At 29.5% G+C, this 17,620-nt stretch overlaps 1 protein-coding gene across 2 annotated transcripts in view; it reads right to left on the reverse strand.

Annotated features, from left to right (window-relative positions):
* The window catches only part of LOC132917778 (uncharacterized), a 75,633-nt gene extending 58,935 nt beyond the window's left edge, over positions 1–16,698 (reverse strand). Inside the window, exons 1-2 of one of the 2 annotated variants that reach the window (XM_060978665.1) lie at positions 16,132–16,698; positions 15,344–15,425 (exon numbers count right to left, since the gene is read on the reverse strand). In XM_060978665.1, coding sequence (XP_060834648.1) covers positions 15,344–15,383 — 40 coding nt within the window. In that variant the 5' untranslated portion in view covers positions 15,384–15,425; positions 16,132–16,698. Of the gene's footprint in view, positions 1–15,343; positions 15,426–16,071 lie in introns of both variants that reach the window. The other variant, XM_060978666.1, reaches the window with a different exon arrangement.
* Positions 16,699–17,620: the final 922 nt, after the last annotated feature.

Raw genomic sequence — 17,620 nt, forward strand, 5'->3', positions numbered from 1 at the left:
CATTTTAATTTCACCAAAATCATTAGACCACATTAGTTACCGATAACGATAACAAAACATTTACTACGAATTGGCTGAAGTTATGCGTAGGTATACATTATATATATTATTAGTTTAATAAATCATCGTGTAAAATATTGACTTACTAAAGTAACGGTAATCTAAACTAAAAACATTGTTGTAATACGGTAATACTTTATGCATTAGCATTTTTTTTTTTTTTTTTATAACATTGCGTCTCCGGTTGGCTCAAAGTTTACGGGATACTTGTTCTCGAATTAATGTAAATTATTCTGGCAAATTCCCAAAATATAGGGTATGTAACACTATAACTTATTATGAGGTGGCTTCGCTAACTACAACCCCGATTCCTATAGTGGAATGAAATTAGTTTTACGCGGTGATGTGATTTCTTTTCAAACTGAAACTTTTCCTTTTACTCTCCTACGTACGTAATAAAGCCTTGTCAAAGTTTTATGCACAAGCATGTGAACAAAACCAATGCGGTAAATCACATATTAGGTACCTACTAATTTATATTAGAATAGGGAAATGCATGATATGTTTAATTGAATTTTTCTCAAACAAGATGGGTCACATAAAGAAGGATCTAAATAATTTTACTCGACAGCTTGTCTTTATCAACTAGAGCGTGAGGTTATTTAAAATTTCAATTATGCATCTCAATTGCAATATAAATACGAACGACACTTGGGATAATTTAATTAATGGAATTTCTCAATTAAAATGAACCGTTTTTCACATAACTCACAAACACTGCAGCTAAACACATGTTAACACAAAAATAATTATTATGCCACACATTAAAATATTTTTTTTTCATAATTTATTGTTTTATTTATAATTAACCATGTGAAGAAACAGTTTTATAAACAATATAAGCTCACTCGATTGTACACATTTGTGATTAATTAATAACGAATCTACTCCTTTTTATGCTATTTTACTCCATCACATGTAGGAAAAAAGTAACATTTGTGTATTATACATATTAAATGTAAAAAACAAATACAAAAGGAATCTATATTTTAGTTTTTTAAAAAATATTTTTATTTATTTGTTTTTTTATGTCTTAGTGTTTTTTTTTTTAAAGCATTGGTATTTAAATTACTAGTAGAACCTTTCAAAATAAAACACTTTAAACTAAACTTTTAATTTATAAACTTTGCTGTTATCATGTATCTATAAGAGTGGTAACTTCTAATTTTGACTGTTATTTAAAAGACTAAGGGCGAGAAGTAATTAAATTCAGGAATTCCAACTGTTGTAATAAATTAGTTGTTATCATTTAAAATATATTGCACGTTGTAAGATTACAATTTGAAAAATGCTTGTTTTATTACTGGTTAACATAATAGAATTATGATAAAAATAAATCTTTCAGATTTTCATAATTTTTTCACAAACAATTTTTTTGATACAATTTATTATTGTAAATACCAGTTTATATAAATTTACACATGTTTGAATACAATAAGTGAATTGCTTAAAATTAAATTATTTTTCTAATAATACAATATGTTTAACATTCATATTCAAAAATAAATAGCAAATATTAAAGCTATGGCATAGTCTGTAAAAATAAATGATATATGTATTATTTTATTATGATTAAAACATTTGTTACAGAAGTTGTTATTTTAGTGTTTGAAATTGTTAAAAAAACGACATAAAATGTTTAGTTATTCTACTAACTTACATATGATTTTAAGACAAAAACATTTATACTATGCATCAGGAATCAGGAAAAGTGCACTTATTATTTATTAAGTGTCTATATATATTATATAAATTATATATTTGTAATGGAAAACATTTCTTAGACAAAATATATATTTTTCTAAATTTTTTAATTAAAATTATAATTAGGTACCTACTGATAACATTACATATTTGCAAAAACATTTTAATATATTAATTTATCACACAGCTTTTATTGTTTTAAAAGTTATTCTTACTTTGAATTACATAATATTTTATAACAGAATATTTTTTCAATATGTTTATGTTATAATCATGTTAAGCATCAAAACTGATTTAACTAATTTTAGATAAAAGAAGTTTTAACAATTTACATTTTAAAAATGTACATTGAATTTTGCATGCACTTCTTCAACCATCTAAACTTTAATTAAATCAATATACGATATTTACAAATATATACCCGAACACCACTACAATTAAAAATATTAATAAAATAGATTGAACAAAACACTATGAAGAGTGTTTCTAATAACTTAAAGAACTGGCTTAATTATAAGTAAACAAAAATTCAATTTTTAAAATTAAATGCATTTTAGTGAGTATCATGCGTTTTTCAAGAATAAAAACACTTGTTGGGTCTATAAAAAAAAAAACTTTTAAAGTTCCAAACAGCAATTGTACAAAATACAAATTTCACAGATATAATTGCCGAGTATAGAAGTTGTTATTGCATCCATATTTAATAAAGTTTTAAATAATTAAAGATAAACCAAATTTTACACATTGAATGCAATAAGATTGAAAATTGTTTTAAAATCGAATACATATACATCAACTTAAGAATTTATTGAACCATTCCATTATTCATTCGTACATCTCATTTTTTATTTTTACGTTTGCACTTGCAGTCTGGGAAGTAACTCTTTCATGATTATTTTCTGAAATTAAATAATTATAATTGTCATTATAATAATGAGGTTTATATTCGTTATTTTATTTTAATCATTATATTGGCAATGCGAATAAAAATCCATAACTTTATTTAAGGTTTAAGTTAAAGTTGAAATTAAAATATACAGTTATAGTCATACAATACGTTGAAGTTATATTTTGAATAAACAAAGAGTGGCGAGTTAAATAAAATATAAGTTTTTTTTTTAAAATAAGTGAGTACAATATATAAGATATAATAAACTGAAATTCATAGTAATATATAAATGTAGACCATGTTAGTAATTAGCTAAGGTACATAATATATTTCTGTAATCATAATATTGTTGTAACTTCTAATGTATTTAAGAAAAAAAAGTAGGTAAAACATAATATGTTTCATTAAACAAAAAAACATGATCAAATTCTAATAAAATAGTAGTTGGTTATTTGATTTCAAAATGTATCGATACCATGAAACGAACCTCGTGTAGTAATATAGTATATTGTTGTTTAAATATACACGTTATGTTATAATAACCGTATACGCGTATGTCTTATTACTAATATTGCATGTACTGTAGTTCTACCATGTGGAAATAACATTTTGATGTTTGTTAGAGGAATATTATATACAGAAACTATGGAGACATCAAGACATTTTTACCCGACAGTCCAAATAAAACCCAATAGCCTTAGAATAAAGAAAAAGAAAAAACTTTATTATAAATAGTAGATATATATGTATAGATGTAAGAGAATCATTTTTTCAAAAGATAAAAATCACATCTGAAGTAATTTTTGAAATTGCAAAGTTCCGCGCTATATTCATAGTAAAATGTGATGAAAGCTTTTTTCACTGTTGTTTTATTTTGTTTCAATACTTATACTGCGGCAAATATTTCAGTCTAAACTAACCAGTATAATGCTTTGTATGTACATCGGTATAATTAAAATTAAGAGCTTTTAAACTAATAATAAAGATATTAATGAAATAACCAACATGCTCGAAGAAATAATATATAATTTTAGTTACATATTATTATCAGATCTGAAATTTAGATAATTGGATTTTGTTAATACATTTTGTTTATTACCTGTTTAAGTAACTGCAATAGTACAATAAGTACCATAAAATACGAATAGGTATTTATTTAACTGGAAAGGTATATAATATGCGATATATTGAATAAGTAATAAGGCAGATATTAAATTAGCATTAAAATTTAAATATCATATTAATAAATATTTTGTGTAAAAAATATAATAACTTCGTTATTAAATAATTATATACTCGTACCTATACCTAGGATGTTTGTTATAATAAACTTATGATTTTAAGATTATGTAAGGTGTTTTGGCAGACAAAGAAAATTAATAATTGTAAATAAATTGTCTTTATTTATGTTATGAATTTAATATTTTAAATTATTTCTTTATTAATATCCATAGTTTTAGTTAATATATGCATTATGCAAGGTATTAATGTAACATTGTAAATGATAATTCAGGTTGACTGACGCCTTTAAAGAAAAACGTAGACCGGTTATAACTGACGGAAATTTGAAGAAAAAAATTGCAAATCCACAAAAGATCGTTAGGTCTGCAGTTATCTGCAGTAACGATTATGGTAATAATAAATATACTACAATATTGAATTATACGACTTCAAGTATTAGTGTAGACGTGCATTATAACAGTAATGTATTATGGATTTAAGTTAACAATTTTGTTTCCTATAATCATAAATAATTTATTATATGCGTTGTTATTTAATGTATACACCTCTTTCATAAGACATTTTATAGGATATGGTATTGCATCGGCATTTAGAAACGTACAATAAAGAGGTGTCAGTTATACAATATTATACCTACGCATAATCATATTATTATTCAATTCTAAAACAGTTTCCGACGTAACAATTTTTATTTCGAATAGAAAACGCGTTTATATTATGTGTTTATGATCTGTTAATTGAATTTTGTCGAGTTTTGTGAAATGAACACGGGTAGACATGTCAAATACCCATGTAGATACTCGTACCGATCGTTTTTTTTTTTATATAAAATAATGCGCGAACTCCATACCAATCCAAAGATCAATATAAACGATGTGAATATACATTTTTAGTAGGTAATATAATATGTATAGCATAACTATGACTATACAACGCAAACACGTCTCTGTAAATCGTATATAATATTCTTTTAGATGTAACGCTGTGGTTGGTAACCATGTACCTGTCCTATAGGTGGTATATGTTTTATAAACTAAAGTCGTATCCTCACGTAAAAATAAAAGCTCATCTCTTGGAGACGGGTTTTCGCACATTCGGGTAATTTCATTTCTGATTTATTAGACACCAATAAGTCTGCCGAAAATCGCACGATTTGAAATTTATACACGTAGGTTACCTATACGGATTCTTATATTATATATATATAATATAATATATTGTACATAATATATACACTAATATCGTGGCAGATGAAATTCTGTAAGGTTTTTGACTTTTCGTTTTAAATATGGCTTAGCACTATACATAATAATATGTCTGAACATTAAATTACACACGTGAGTAATACAATAATAAAATCGTATATTGTCGCGGGGAAATGAAATGAAAACACGTGTGCGGTTGCGCGCGCGCGCGTGTGTGCGTTATTAAAACGATATTGAAAATTTTCGGGTTCGATATAAAAGGGGAAAAACTTGACTGTATAGTTGTCATCGTACCGTTTGATAACATTGCGTAGATGTTTAGGAATTGTTCAACCTTCGGCGACGGCTATAGCAGCAATTTAAAAGCAAAACGCACAGAGTGTAATATCGACGGGGCGCCGACGGTGTTATCCTTTGGCGTTATAGATTTATGCATGTACATTTTATACACATCCTCGGTGCAGTCAGTATACATATGTATATAGACATATTATATGCATATAGACGATGTACGAGAAGTTTTACGATTTCCATTTACCTTCAAACCGTAATACGTCGTGGCGGCGATGGTATATTATACGACCCGCAGTATAATATAATACGTGCATATGCACGCGTGGACTGCTTACCTACGCGCCACACAACAGTACGATAAGAATAGGAAATAATTGTTTTATTTTTCACTCTATCTAGAACACCACCCCGCACATGTGGTGGTGGTGGTGGTGGTGGTGGTTTTCGACTGAAAATCATTCGCGAATAAAAGACACAGGTAAATGGTAATCAGACGCGCGGATGTTATTGCACGAGTGTCGTCGTGTCGTCGTACGGGTAGAGTTTATAAATACGTCGACGATGATGCCCGACGTGTCGTAATCCCCGTCCAAATGTCTCGGCCATTAACTACAGTCTCACGAAAGGGAAAAAAAAAATAATAACGATGATAATAATAATAATAATAACAACAACAACACAGTGCGTGGCGTAATATATATAGGTGCGTATATAGTTAATAAACGGGGATCGTTTATTTTGACATTCCCTCGGCAGATATTTTCGTCACAGCAGCACCCTCTATTTATTACTCGCTCGCCGTTCCGGTCGGTCTCTGTCCTCGTCTCTTCTTCTCTCTCTCTCTCTCTCTCTCTCTCTCACTATTTTTTTTTCATCTTATTCTTTTTATCTCATTTTTTTCCTCTGGTTATTATTGTTATCCCAGACAATCGTCCGTATATATGTGTGTGCATGTGTGTGTGTGTGTGTATGTGTATGTGTTTTGTGTTTCGGTGTATAGGCACGTTTTTATTAATCCGCACATACCGCCGTTGTCGTCGTTGTTGTCGCCGCCGGCAGCCATACACGCCGCATCCGAGCCCGGCTACGAATTAACGTCGGCTCTAGTATTAGTATTAGTATAGGTTTTGTTTCACCGCTCCGGTCGCATTTACAACTACGTACACATTATACAACTATATTATAATAATATAATATATTGTGCTGTGCAGTAGAATGTACTATGTATACTGCACGAGCGGACGACGGTCCATTTATTTACAATATATAATAATATACATAAACGTGTCTCCTGCCGGCCCTCATCTCCACCGTCGTCCGGTCGATTTTCAGAACTGATTTGTTGTTTTTGATCAGACTCGGGTGCTGTTTCGCAGACTCGTATTGTTCATTCTCGGTGGCGGATACAACGGACCGAATCCGAAATAACTCTCTTCTTTTATGCGCTTTGGCTTTTAAAATTATTATAATTTACATGGAACTATTGTTTTTCGGCGCAATCTCTCGCCACCCCTCCCTACCACCTTCCCACCCTCGTACACCTAATTATTAGTCAAAATGAAGTTTTCATTGATAATATGTTCTCTGTATAATATAAACGTGAATACTATATAATATTATAAATGATTTGAATATAGACGAAAACGTAAAATGTACATAACATAATATTAGCACGATGTTTGTAAACCAGCAACGTGTATCCTATTTATTTATTCGAATCGACTCCATCATTTCAAAACACGCCTAATACCATATAATACAAGTAGGTAATCAAATAGTTATTAAAGATATTCTAATTTGAATCTTCAGTCAATCTTTGTTTCCGTGTACATAATGTAATACGATTTACTATAACTATTTTGATATTACTAACTACATTTATTATTGAATGCGAAGTATGGGAAAAAATTCTTGTTATTTTAAATATTCAATATATTTTACTAAGCTGATTTGTATAAAAAAAAACTTTGAAGTATGGATAACCACTGAAAAACAAATATATGTATAAGTTAGAAGTTTTCAGTAGATTTGAAAAATATTCGCAAAGTGAATAAATTAAATAGTAATAAAGTGCTAATATGCTGATTTTGACGTATTTGACATATTTTGTATCAGAACTACGTATAGAATACTAATTTAAATCAAAAGTAATTTTATTATAAATAATGCAACTTACTATAAAATTGTTATTAGTATTTTTTTAAATCCAATCATTGGAAATATTTCGCCTAAAATACTGTATAAATTCGGTCGTAATAGATTATAAGCGAAGCTTTGAAATTGAAATAGTTTTATTTAAATTAATTGAATAAACTAAAGAACAACTTCATAAAAAAAAAAAAAATCCACAATAAATTAAAATTCAATTCAACATATTAATTAACAATAATAACGACATATTATTTATAATATTATAATTATATAACAAGTAGTAATAGTTTCAGCCTTATATAGTTACGAACAAATGAATTGTTATATTTATGTTCGAGTTTTTAATTCAATTCAACATCAAAAGCCTATTTGAATCATATTAATGCTTTGTAAACATATATTTACTTATTTATAAAAATAAAACAATGTTATAATTATGCAAAGTATTAATTTTGTTTTTATAAGACAACATTTAAATTTAAAATATATATAATTTTAAATTAATGTTATCAGAAATAGTGAAATTATGGTATACAATATACATATGTATATATATATTGTGAATTATCAAGACTTACGTATTACACCAGTGCCGGAAGTACCTGATATTATATAATATTAATTGTTTGATACTATATTACTATATTTTAGTATTCAATCATCCGAGTGCTTTGATAAAATCATATAAGATTTTATTAGTATACTAGTATTCGGCTTGTATTAAACCACGAAATTAATTAAATCATTAATATTATGAAAACCACCTATTATTGAACGGAATTACTTGAAATGCTTTACAAAAGAACCTCGTGCACGTGACGCAGGTTTTCAATTAAACGACTATATTAACTTAACTCTGTGAGGCTTTAAGCCGCACGGGACAAACTTGTCGTCATAAATCTTATCGAATATCGTGCAGTTAGTAGTGACGTTAAAATGATATTTTACTTGTTTATTTCATTATTTAGGCGGTATGGGTACACTAAAGAATAAAGGGTTGGTTGAGTTTTTCAAATGAATGTTTTTTTATTTTTAAATGTTTAAAAATTGTAGAAAATGTTCTGCTAGTACTGCTAGTTCTCGTACCTGCAGTATAATTATAATTTATAGTGTATTTATGATTTTAAAACTATGCAGATGACACACCAATATGTTTTAATTATACATCTAATTTATTACGTTAATAATATTAGTATATTACCCGGCAGGTTATCAGGAGTAGACTGTACAGTAAACACTACAACCTATACCATAATATGCTCTATATGCATGTAGAACATAAGTTATAATTATTATGAACCTAATCTGACTCTTCCGGGGCGGTGTGCTAAAACGTTTCCGGAGCGATGGACGACAATGAGTCTTAACGCCGATTTTCCGAGCGATTTACTTTGAATGATCCATAGAATATTTTGATACACCGTGTTTTATGACCGAGTTTTACGAGCGTTAGGCTCCTATAATTACATCGGCGTGTGGTAAACTCCAACCTAGCCACTGTAGGTACGGATTCGAGTTAAGCAATTTGGATCGACCGGAAATGAAAGGATTTATACAACACGCCCATCCCTGTGCAATCTACATCACGACCAACTACTAATCATTACCCGACGGCAGTTAGTGCTTCTTAGCGTGCTCATTCGTCTGTAATTAACCGAAATGTTCATCGCAAATTATTATCGTGACACGTAATTGAATCAGATTTGGTTCAAAGCCATCGGACACGTCAAAGGTATTTTAATGCGCCTAGATTTGTATATGTGTGTGTGAGTGTGTGTGTTATGACGAGTAGGGTGGGAGAGGGGTCGTCGGCATTTTAATGTTTCGGATCTTATTATGGCCATTCCACCGTGGTAAAATCATTATCCCCGTGCCTATGGGTAGATAAATAAGATAGACACGATACACTAAAGAGAAGATGAACGACGCAGGTAGGTTATATACGCAGGGATCGAATTATTCTTACCAGTGTATCAGTTTTCGTGTCCAAGCGAAAACCGCATGAACGTTTATCAATCGACCAATGTAATTTTTTAATAAAGAATAGAATAAAGATAAACTCTACTGTAGGTAATATGTATTATTAAAGTTGTAACTTTTAAGTGAATCGCGGGACTTTAAGTGAGTTATTATAGTGGTCGAAATTAGTGCAAACGGATTTGCTTGACAATAATAATAAATTACCAACGCAATTTAACATATATTACAAACTTCACGGAATAATGTCCGTATACAGCTTAAAGCACTTATCTGTAATTGACTTCCCAAATAATATAATATTTACATATCATGTTTCTTTAATAACACGTATATGCAATATGCATATACATATTTTTATGTACCTATATTTGTGTTTTTGCAAGTATTTTCATGAAAAATATAATACCCTTTACTATTTATTATGTATAAATGGATATTGTGGTCCTTTTAGATTCAAATCGTCGTTAAAGTGTAAATTATGCTGGTCGATAAAAGACACGAGAACCGACCGAAACACACCTTCACACCGCAAGTATCCCGAAAAACTGTATATATATCGTACAATACGCACATGCTATATATTAATACTGATTTTGAATTTCGAGGAACATTTTCCTGTAAAACACCTGAAAAAATATTCGTAAAGTGAGAAAATGGGAATATTCGACGATCTACATTGGTGCGAAATCAAGCCCGTATTGAGACCTCTCGAGGTCGATCCTAGTCCATGGAGCTTCAATAATGGAAAATAAAAAAATAATACAATTCTAATCATATATGTATGTATATATATAATATAAGCCGCATCGGGTACACAACAATTTATAATTATTCACTGTTAAGAAATGTAATATCTGTAATATTATTGATATTAAATTGTAAATAATTTAAATTATAAATTATATTATTTTTAAATTAAAAAATAAAATGTTACCTATTTACCGATAAATATGGCTTAATAGTTTTAACACTTTAATGCTTACATTGTTACAAAAAAATATATTACTTGAATGTAATGACACAAAATAATACTTTTAAAAAATATACGCATTTTTTTATGAAATACTAACTATATTCTATTATTATTTTCAGTAAATAATCTAATTAAAAAATTAAAATTGTGTAAAAAAAATATGAACTTTAAATTTATTCATTTTTATTCATTTTAAAACTACTATAGATATAATAACGTACTAATTAAGTGTTTTATTTATCACAGTTTAATACTTTTAATATAGGTTTATAAAAATGTATTTATAAAATACAATTTTGTAAAATTTAAAACGAAATTTTTATATTTTGGTGTTTTTTCTTCATTGAAAAGGTTCTTTAAATTTCAGACATAACCATTGGTAAATATTTATTATTGATAAATACACACCAATACTCTAATACATTAAAATATGCGTACATACTTAGTAATCACATAATCGCCTATCTATTTATTTGTATCTGGTTTAATTTATTTTTATTAAATGTCAAATTACATCAGTTATAAAAATATTTGATAAGTGCAATAACAATTATTATTGTTGATGTCGTCAACACTCCTCATCGACCTCATCGTCCAGGGAAATAATAGCATAAATAACCTAAAAATTGATTGTATTATACAAAATATGGATAAAAAATTAAAATTCAACAAATTCAAATTACATTGCGTTTTAAAATTATATTTTTTTTAAGGAATTTCGTGTATATTATGTTTAATTCACTATGGCCATCATCGTATTTTGAGTAGTTTTTACGATTCACATAATACCTATTTCAGATAAATCTTTAACATTCATTGAAGTGAACAATTTTTTACGGGTAAATAAATCTATGTTTAAGATAATCATGAACGCATTTTAATTAATATTCACGGTGTTCAGTTGATGTTAATTAAATAGTGCACATATATTATCATATTATTATATAGTATTGAGTTTACGCGTGTTACATCCAATCTATATGCATCATTATAAGATGCGATTAAATTTGTGAATTCCAAATTTCTCTTGAAACCCTAGAGAAAAATGTATGCTTTTAGGATTTTATATAGTTTTTATTTTAAGCTGTCGTACGTAATTATAACAGTTCAAATGAACAATAACGAGTTAATGTTAACTATCAATATTTTATTAAGCGAAATAACTATAGGATGCAGAAGTAATACATTAGATTATCTATTATTTTATTGTGTTTGTTTTATCAATACGAATTGTATCGAAAACTATCGATTGCGCGTGAGAAGCCATTTTTGACAGACTGTTATTGCATCTTATCGAAAGTTGAAGCATTGAAAAATTCGTTCCACCAATGAATTATTATAGTAAGAAAAATAAAAACCGTGTAAATTATGGTATAGTAAAGTATTAAGCAAACAGACAACGACAATAAAATGTGTTATCGACTACTTGACTATATTATGGATCGATTTTAAGCTTATAGTTCAAAGTATGTAAATCGTCCGTTTGGGAATACTGTGGCCAATACTTTTAAATTGCACCGGCCGCGTTAGAAAACAAGTATATTTTCGATATAGGCCATTTGTGGTATGGCCCGATGCAGCGATACCATCGTAAAAATTTAGCAAAAAATTCGTATAATAGATTGAAGATATAACAATAGATACATAGGACATTATATTTGGACGATTTACAATATTCTCTTGGGTCCGAAAATGTTCGCCTTCGACGGAAGACATCGGCTTAAAATATTTTGTTGGGTCTAAATGTGACTTTTGGGAATGTAACAGTATATAATATTTTACTGATCGCGGTATTTAACCCTAAGTCGTAAAGATTTTAAAATGAAAAATATATAATATATTATATGTAAGTAATTAAAACAATAAATAATATATTATCTATTATATTGTACCATATAGGTACCTAGACATTTTGTATACGTTTTCGCTGAATTAGATATGAAATAAATATTGTATTTTAATTTTTTACGAATTTCACCACAGCGTCCTCTCGGAAACGATTTTTGCAGTATTTTTTTTATAGTAAAAACGTAATAACGTATATGTTTGTATTTTGTTCCTAATGTCGCATTTTATATAGTCATAGAGTCTTCAAAAGCGTATCTCCATTTTTTCTTCCCCATTTACTCGTTGCGGCCTATTCAAATACATAACAGGTACTCGATTTGATATGTTTTCAAGTAGGAAAAGTCAAATTGAACTTTAAAAATGAAATTCGATTTCATAGCAGCTACATATTATTATCCAATTATCGACACGATCGTATGAGCTATAATACGCAGTCGGACGACGTGCGAGTATATAGTCACGCGCCGCACAATAAATTCCATAATATATTATATAGATATAGTCTACATAAACACGCATATATAGAGTTAAGCACGGTACGCATACAATTTTCGTGTTATCGCGCGGCACCGCATCAAACCAGCGATAGGAAATTAAAATGCCACGATTTCTTTCACAATACTATCAATCGAACGATTATTATTATAATCATTTTTTTTTTGTTACACGCATAATAATAATATCATCTCGGGGTAGAAAATCGAAAATACGTGTAGTGAATGCGCAAAGCTCCAAAGTTTTTAACCATCGCGGCATATATACTATCGGTGGGAAGAGCAAAAGACAGCAAAGATTGCACGACGCGACGGAGAAAGCCCTGCAAGTTTTATTTTTTTTCTCCGGCTTCTATGTGACAACCCCGAAACTTATAACTCAGATAGCCGGTTATTCAAATTCAATGTCCGGAAAACTTACTTTTTTTTTGTCCGTTTCATTCCATTCACCCCCCTCTCAATGTGAATATCATGTACTGCCATTGTATAGTATAATATAATATAATATAATATACACAGTCACGAAATAGCGTAAAAACAAACATCTTTTTTGTTTCAATAAATTACGCCTTTTTTTTTTTACGTAAATAAGACCATTTTAACGATCAATTCTATTTTTTATTTTGTATAGTATGGTCAGTTATATTATGCACACATGCGGTATTCATTTTAGTTGCATCGTAAAACATGTTAATTCAATGTCTAAAGTTAAAGTTTTTCACTTAATACACCAACAATAATGCTACTTACAAATAGATAAATAATTGGTTATTTTCTATCAACTAATACTATGTCTTACAACAAGTACCTACTTGATTGAAATTTAAAAAATGTATAACATATATTATTAACAGCATAAAATAAGTATTTTTAATTTTAATTTTTTCAGTATTAATTCGATAACTATCAATATTTTGGAGAAAAAAAAATTATAATAACAAATTAATAAATATTAATCATTTAAATATTGTATCATATAATGCTGATATTGATTTAAGTACTTTATATTATATTTCTATATATATATATATGTATATTTAACTTTTATAATACCACCAACTGGTCAGTAAATATATTATTCATTGGGTACCTAATAACATTGTTAATGTTTTTATATTTAAATATTTTTAACCAAGAATAATTGAAAACCGACTAAATGATTTTGCCGTAAGCAAATCCTAAAATGAATCCAAACCAAGTACATGCAAACTAAACACAAACATCCTTCCGAAAAGTAATTTAAAATGCACGGGTTTTGACTTTTGATTTACACAGTGCAATTTCCGAGAACATTTTGGCAATCCAACGTATGTACAATAATGACTGTCTTGCAAAATTGAAATCTTCTGCAAGTAAATTAATTGGTTTACAGAGATAGAAAATTATTACATAATAATTGTAAATTTGCTATCCCTATATCATACAGAATATATAGAATGATTCATCAAATATACTCATTTCCTTTTTATCCTTAATAATGCATTTATTAAAATTCTGATTTTTTCGAATTTAATAAATAATAAATATAGGTACACCATAAAAATATTTATATTTAAATACTTTTATACCGTTAAAAGAATATTCTGTGGTGATACAAACTACTTTTTTTCAAATGAAAACCATCCTTTTTTTACTGCAAAAGGTTAAGCAGATGTTTTTTTTTTTAAAAAAGATTTTAATGTATTTATTCATATTACAATTTAAACGAGTAATGTAATGTCATGTAATATTATGATAACAATAATGACAAAAATTCAAATAATTGAACCAAAATATAATCTCATGTTTTACAAAATATACAAAACAAGTAAATTGTATATCCTTAAGCAATTAATAAATTGAACTATTTAATTATATCGTTGAATTTTTGTTTTGAATGCGATTTTGATAAAAGTTTTGTTTACATGATTAAATTATATGTTGTTTGTTTAATATGTTAAAATAATCTACAGTGCAATAATTATTGTTATGAAAATATTTAAATATTTCCTATAATATATTCTCTTGGTGTGATTTTTTTCTTTTTTCCAATATTAAACGATGATAACTTTACGAAAACTCGGTAAATATGCAATTGACCACCACTCAACGAACCACATAAATAATTCACAATATTGGTAAAATTATTTTAGTAAACCAAATACCTTACAGTTCTAAAATTGTATTATTTTATGTCTATAACACATCATAATAGTGTATTGCCGTTACGTCACTACAGGAGTGGGTAATTCACTTACAACTTTACACTAATCTCGTTCATTAAATTTAACACAAACGTCAAACAATTTAATAAGGTCATTCATAAAATGGAGAAAAAAATAATACGTACATTTGACAATTACTGATAATCGTTTATATTTGATGGTTGTTATTAAGATCGAGTAATATACAACAAAATAATATAGTTGGAGATAAACTAATATCTATTGTTTTTTTCAGCTAAATTTCTTAGTGTAAATCAAAAACCCTGATTTAAAAAAAAATGTAAATTTGAATTACTTACCGAGTATGTACAGCATGAAAAGATATAATAGAGCGTTCATTCTTTGATTGTAAACAGTTTTAAATTGAAAATTCAACAATATCTGAAAAAAAAAACAATTAGTGAATATCATTAAACAAAAACTAGTAAAAGATATTAGAATTCTATTGGAACAAAATGTACCATCACAATATAAATAAATATAATGTATAGCCGTGTATAGACTATATAAGTACAAAGAAAATTTCAAATTAAATTTTGCATAAAACTTAGTCGACTTTGATGGTTTTATGACTTCAATATAAAATATACCTTTTCTTCGGAGGATGATTAAATTTAACAACAAGCAAAATTGCAGGTAAATGTCGATAACAACGGACTCGACAATTTTAACATAATTAATGTTCGACGCTGTTGTACAGATTTAAACAGTAAAATTAGTGCCGAAAACGTGCCGGATACTAACGGATAACTACGATAATATTATTATAAACGTATATGATGCGTTGCAGTTCGAAGTCGGGACGTAAACTGCAGTCGACATCGCGACATTAGTAAAGATACCATTCTTCGACGTTTATTCTATACAATGATATCAATGTATAATAAAGTCAATATTAAATGATAATAAGCGTTATGTATAGGCGGTCACAACACGAAACACGAAAACACAAAAGTTAAAAAAAAAAAAAAGAAAAAGAAGAAAAATCTACATCGCTTACAAACCGCGAAAAGCATACAAATATTACCTAATAATACAATGATTATCATTTTATACGCATATACCGTGCAAAATATCACACGATTACCGTTTCTAAAATATAATTTCTGTCCGTCCGCCGAAGACCGCGTTGGCTCGCCGCGGCATAGTCGTGTCGCGCACCACAGCAACGATCTCGTAATGATATTATTATTACGATAATATTATAATACTATCGACGACGGGTGATGGTATCAGAACGCGTGTTTCGCCGGTAACGAACCCGGTGCGACGTCGTCTTGCCGTAGATAATACTGTGGCATGCTATTGCGCGTGTAAATAAAATATATACCCCGCGGAAGCGGATATTCCCTCGCGTTTTATCGCCGAAAACGGTTTGATATATTGATACGGATTATATTATAGCGCCGACCGAACGATTCGATCGTTTCAAAACGTTTCTCGTCGATAGCGAACCGTCGTCGAATACAACAACTATTATAGGTCCGGTCGAAGTGCGGTTTAAATCGTATTGTTTTAACTGTCAACGGTCACGCGTATACGAACGCCCGTCGTCGGTGTAACGGTTTCGCCCGCGGATCACGCGACTGCAGCGTGGCGGCCGGCGGTATAGTGCGGTAAGTCGCACGCCGAAACGTCTAATGCCGGTCTAGTGGTAACGAAGTCGCGCGCTCGCAGTATCCGCGGCGCGCGTTTATACCACCACCGCACCACCACCGCACCACCGCCGCCGCCCTTCATCCCGAACCGACGAAAGTCCGAAAGTCGCGCAAGCTTGCTCCGCCGGCGTGCCGATATACTGTATATACGCGCCGCCGTGCACCTTAAACCGCCGCCAATACCCATCAACCGACCGAACACCCATCCCCCACCCCACCAACCCTCCGCCACGGATCGCAGAGAGACCCGCCGAGAACCCAACCGTCACACCGCGATATATACGCGACGCGCGTGTAAAACAGTAGTCGCGTTGTTGTATTTTTACTATTTCGTTTTTTTTTTTGAATCGCAATACTTGCTATTCATAAGCTCCGGCCTCGCGGGCGGATAAGTGACAAGGTTTTCGGTGTTTCGTTTGCCAAAAGCAATTAATATTTTTGCGGAATTATTTCCACGATAAAAAACATGACCTACGTCAAATCAGATTGAAATGAAAACGCTTCCTTTGCGTCTTCGGCTTTATCGGAGAGGGGATTGCATTTGTTACCACCCTAACCGTTTCAAGTATACCGATAATTAGTAATATCGTTGTTTTTTTATTACCACCTCCTGGGGTGAACCGAAAACTGGGTTTCAAATAATGTTTAAGATTAAAATTGCACTTATCAATATCTTTTTTGGCTAAATCAATTATTTTATTGTTTATCAACCAAAAGCAAGTCGTCTAAAATGTACTTGTGTACCATTATTATGTTTATTCATATAATATAAACGCAAGTATAATATATTTATTTAACTGGGAGCTGAGGATTTTAAAATCTTAAAAGAGTCTTAACTTGAAATCTACCATCTTCAGTAGTCAATAACCAATGAATATAATATTACCAAACAATGCCCCACACCATTTAAATTTAAAC

This window comes from Rhopalosiphum padi, chromosome 1 (assembly GCF_020882245.1).
Source record: "Rhopalosiphum padi isolate XX-2018 chromosome 1, ASM2088224v1, whole genome shotgun sequence".
Classification (NCBI taxonomy): domain Eukaryota; kingdom Metazoa; phylum Arthropoda; class Insecta; order Hemiptera; family Aphididae; genus Rhopalosiphum; species Rhopalosiphum padi.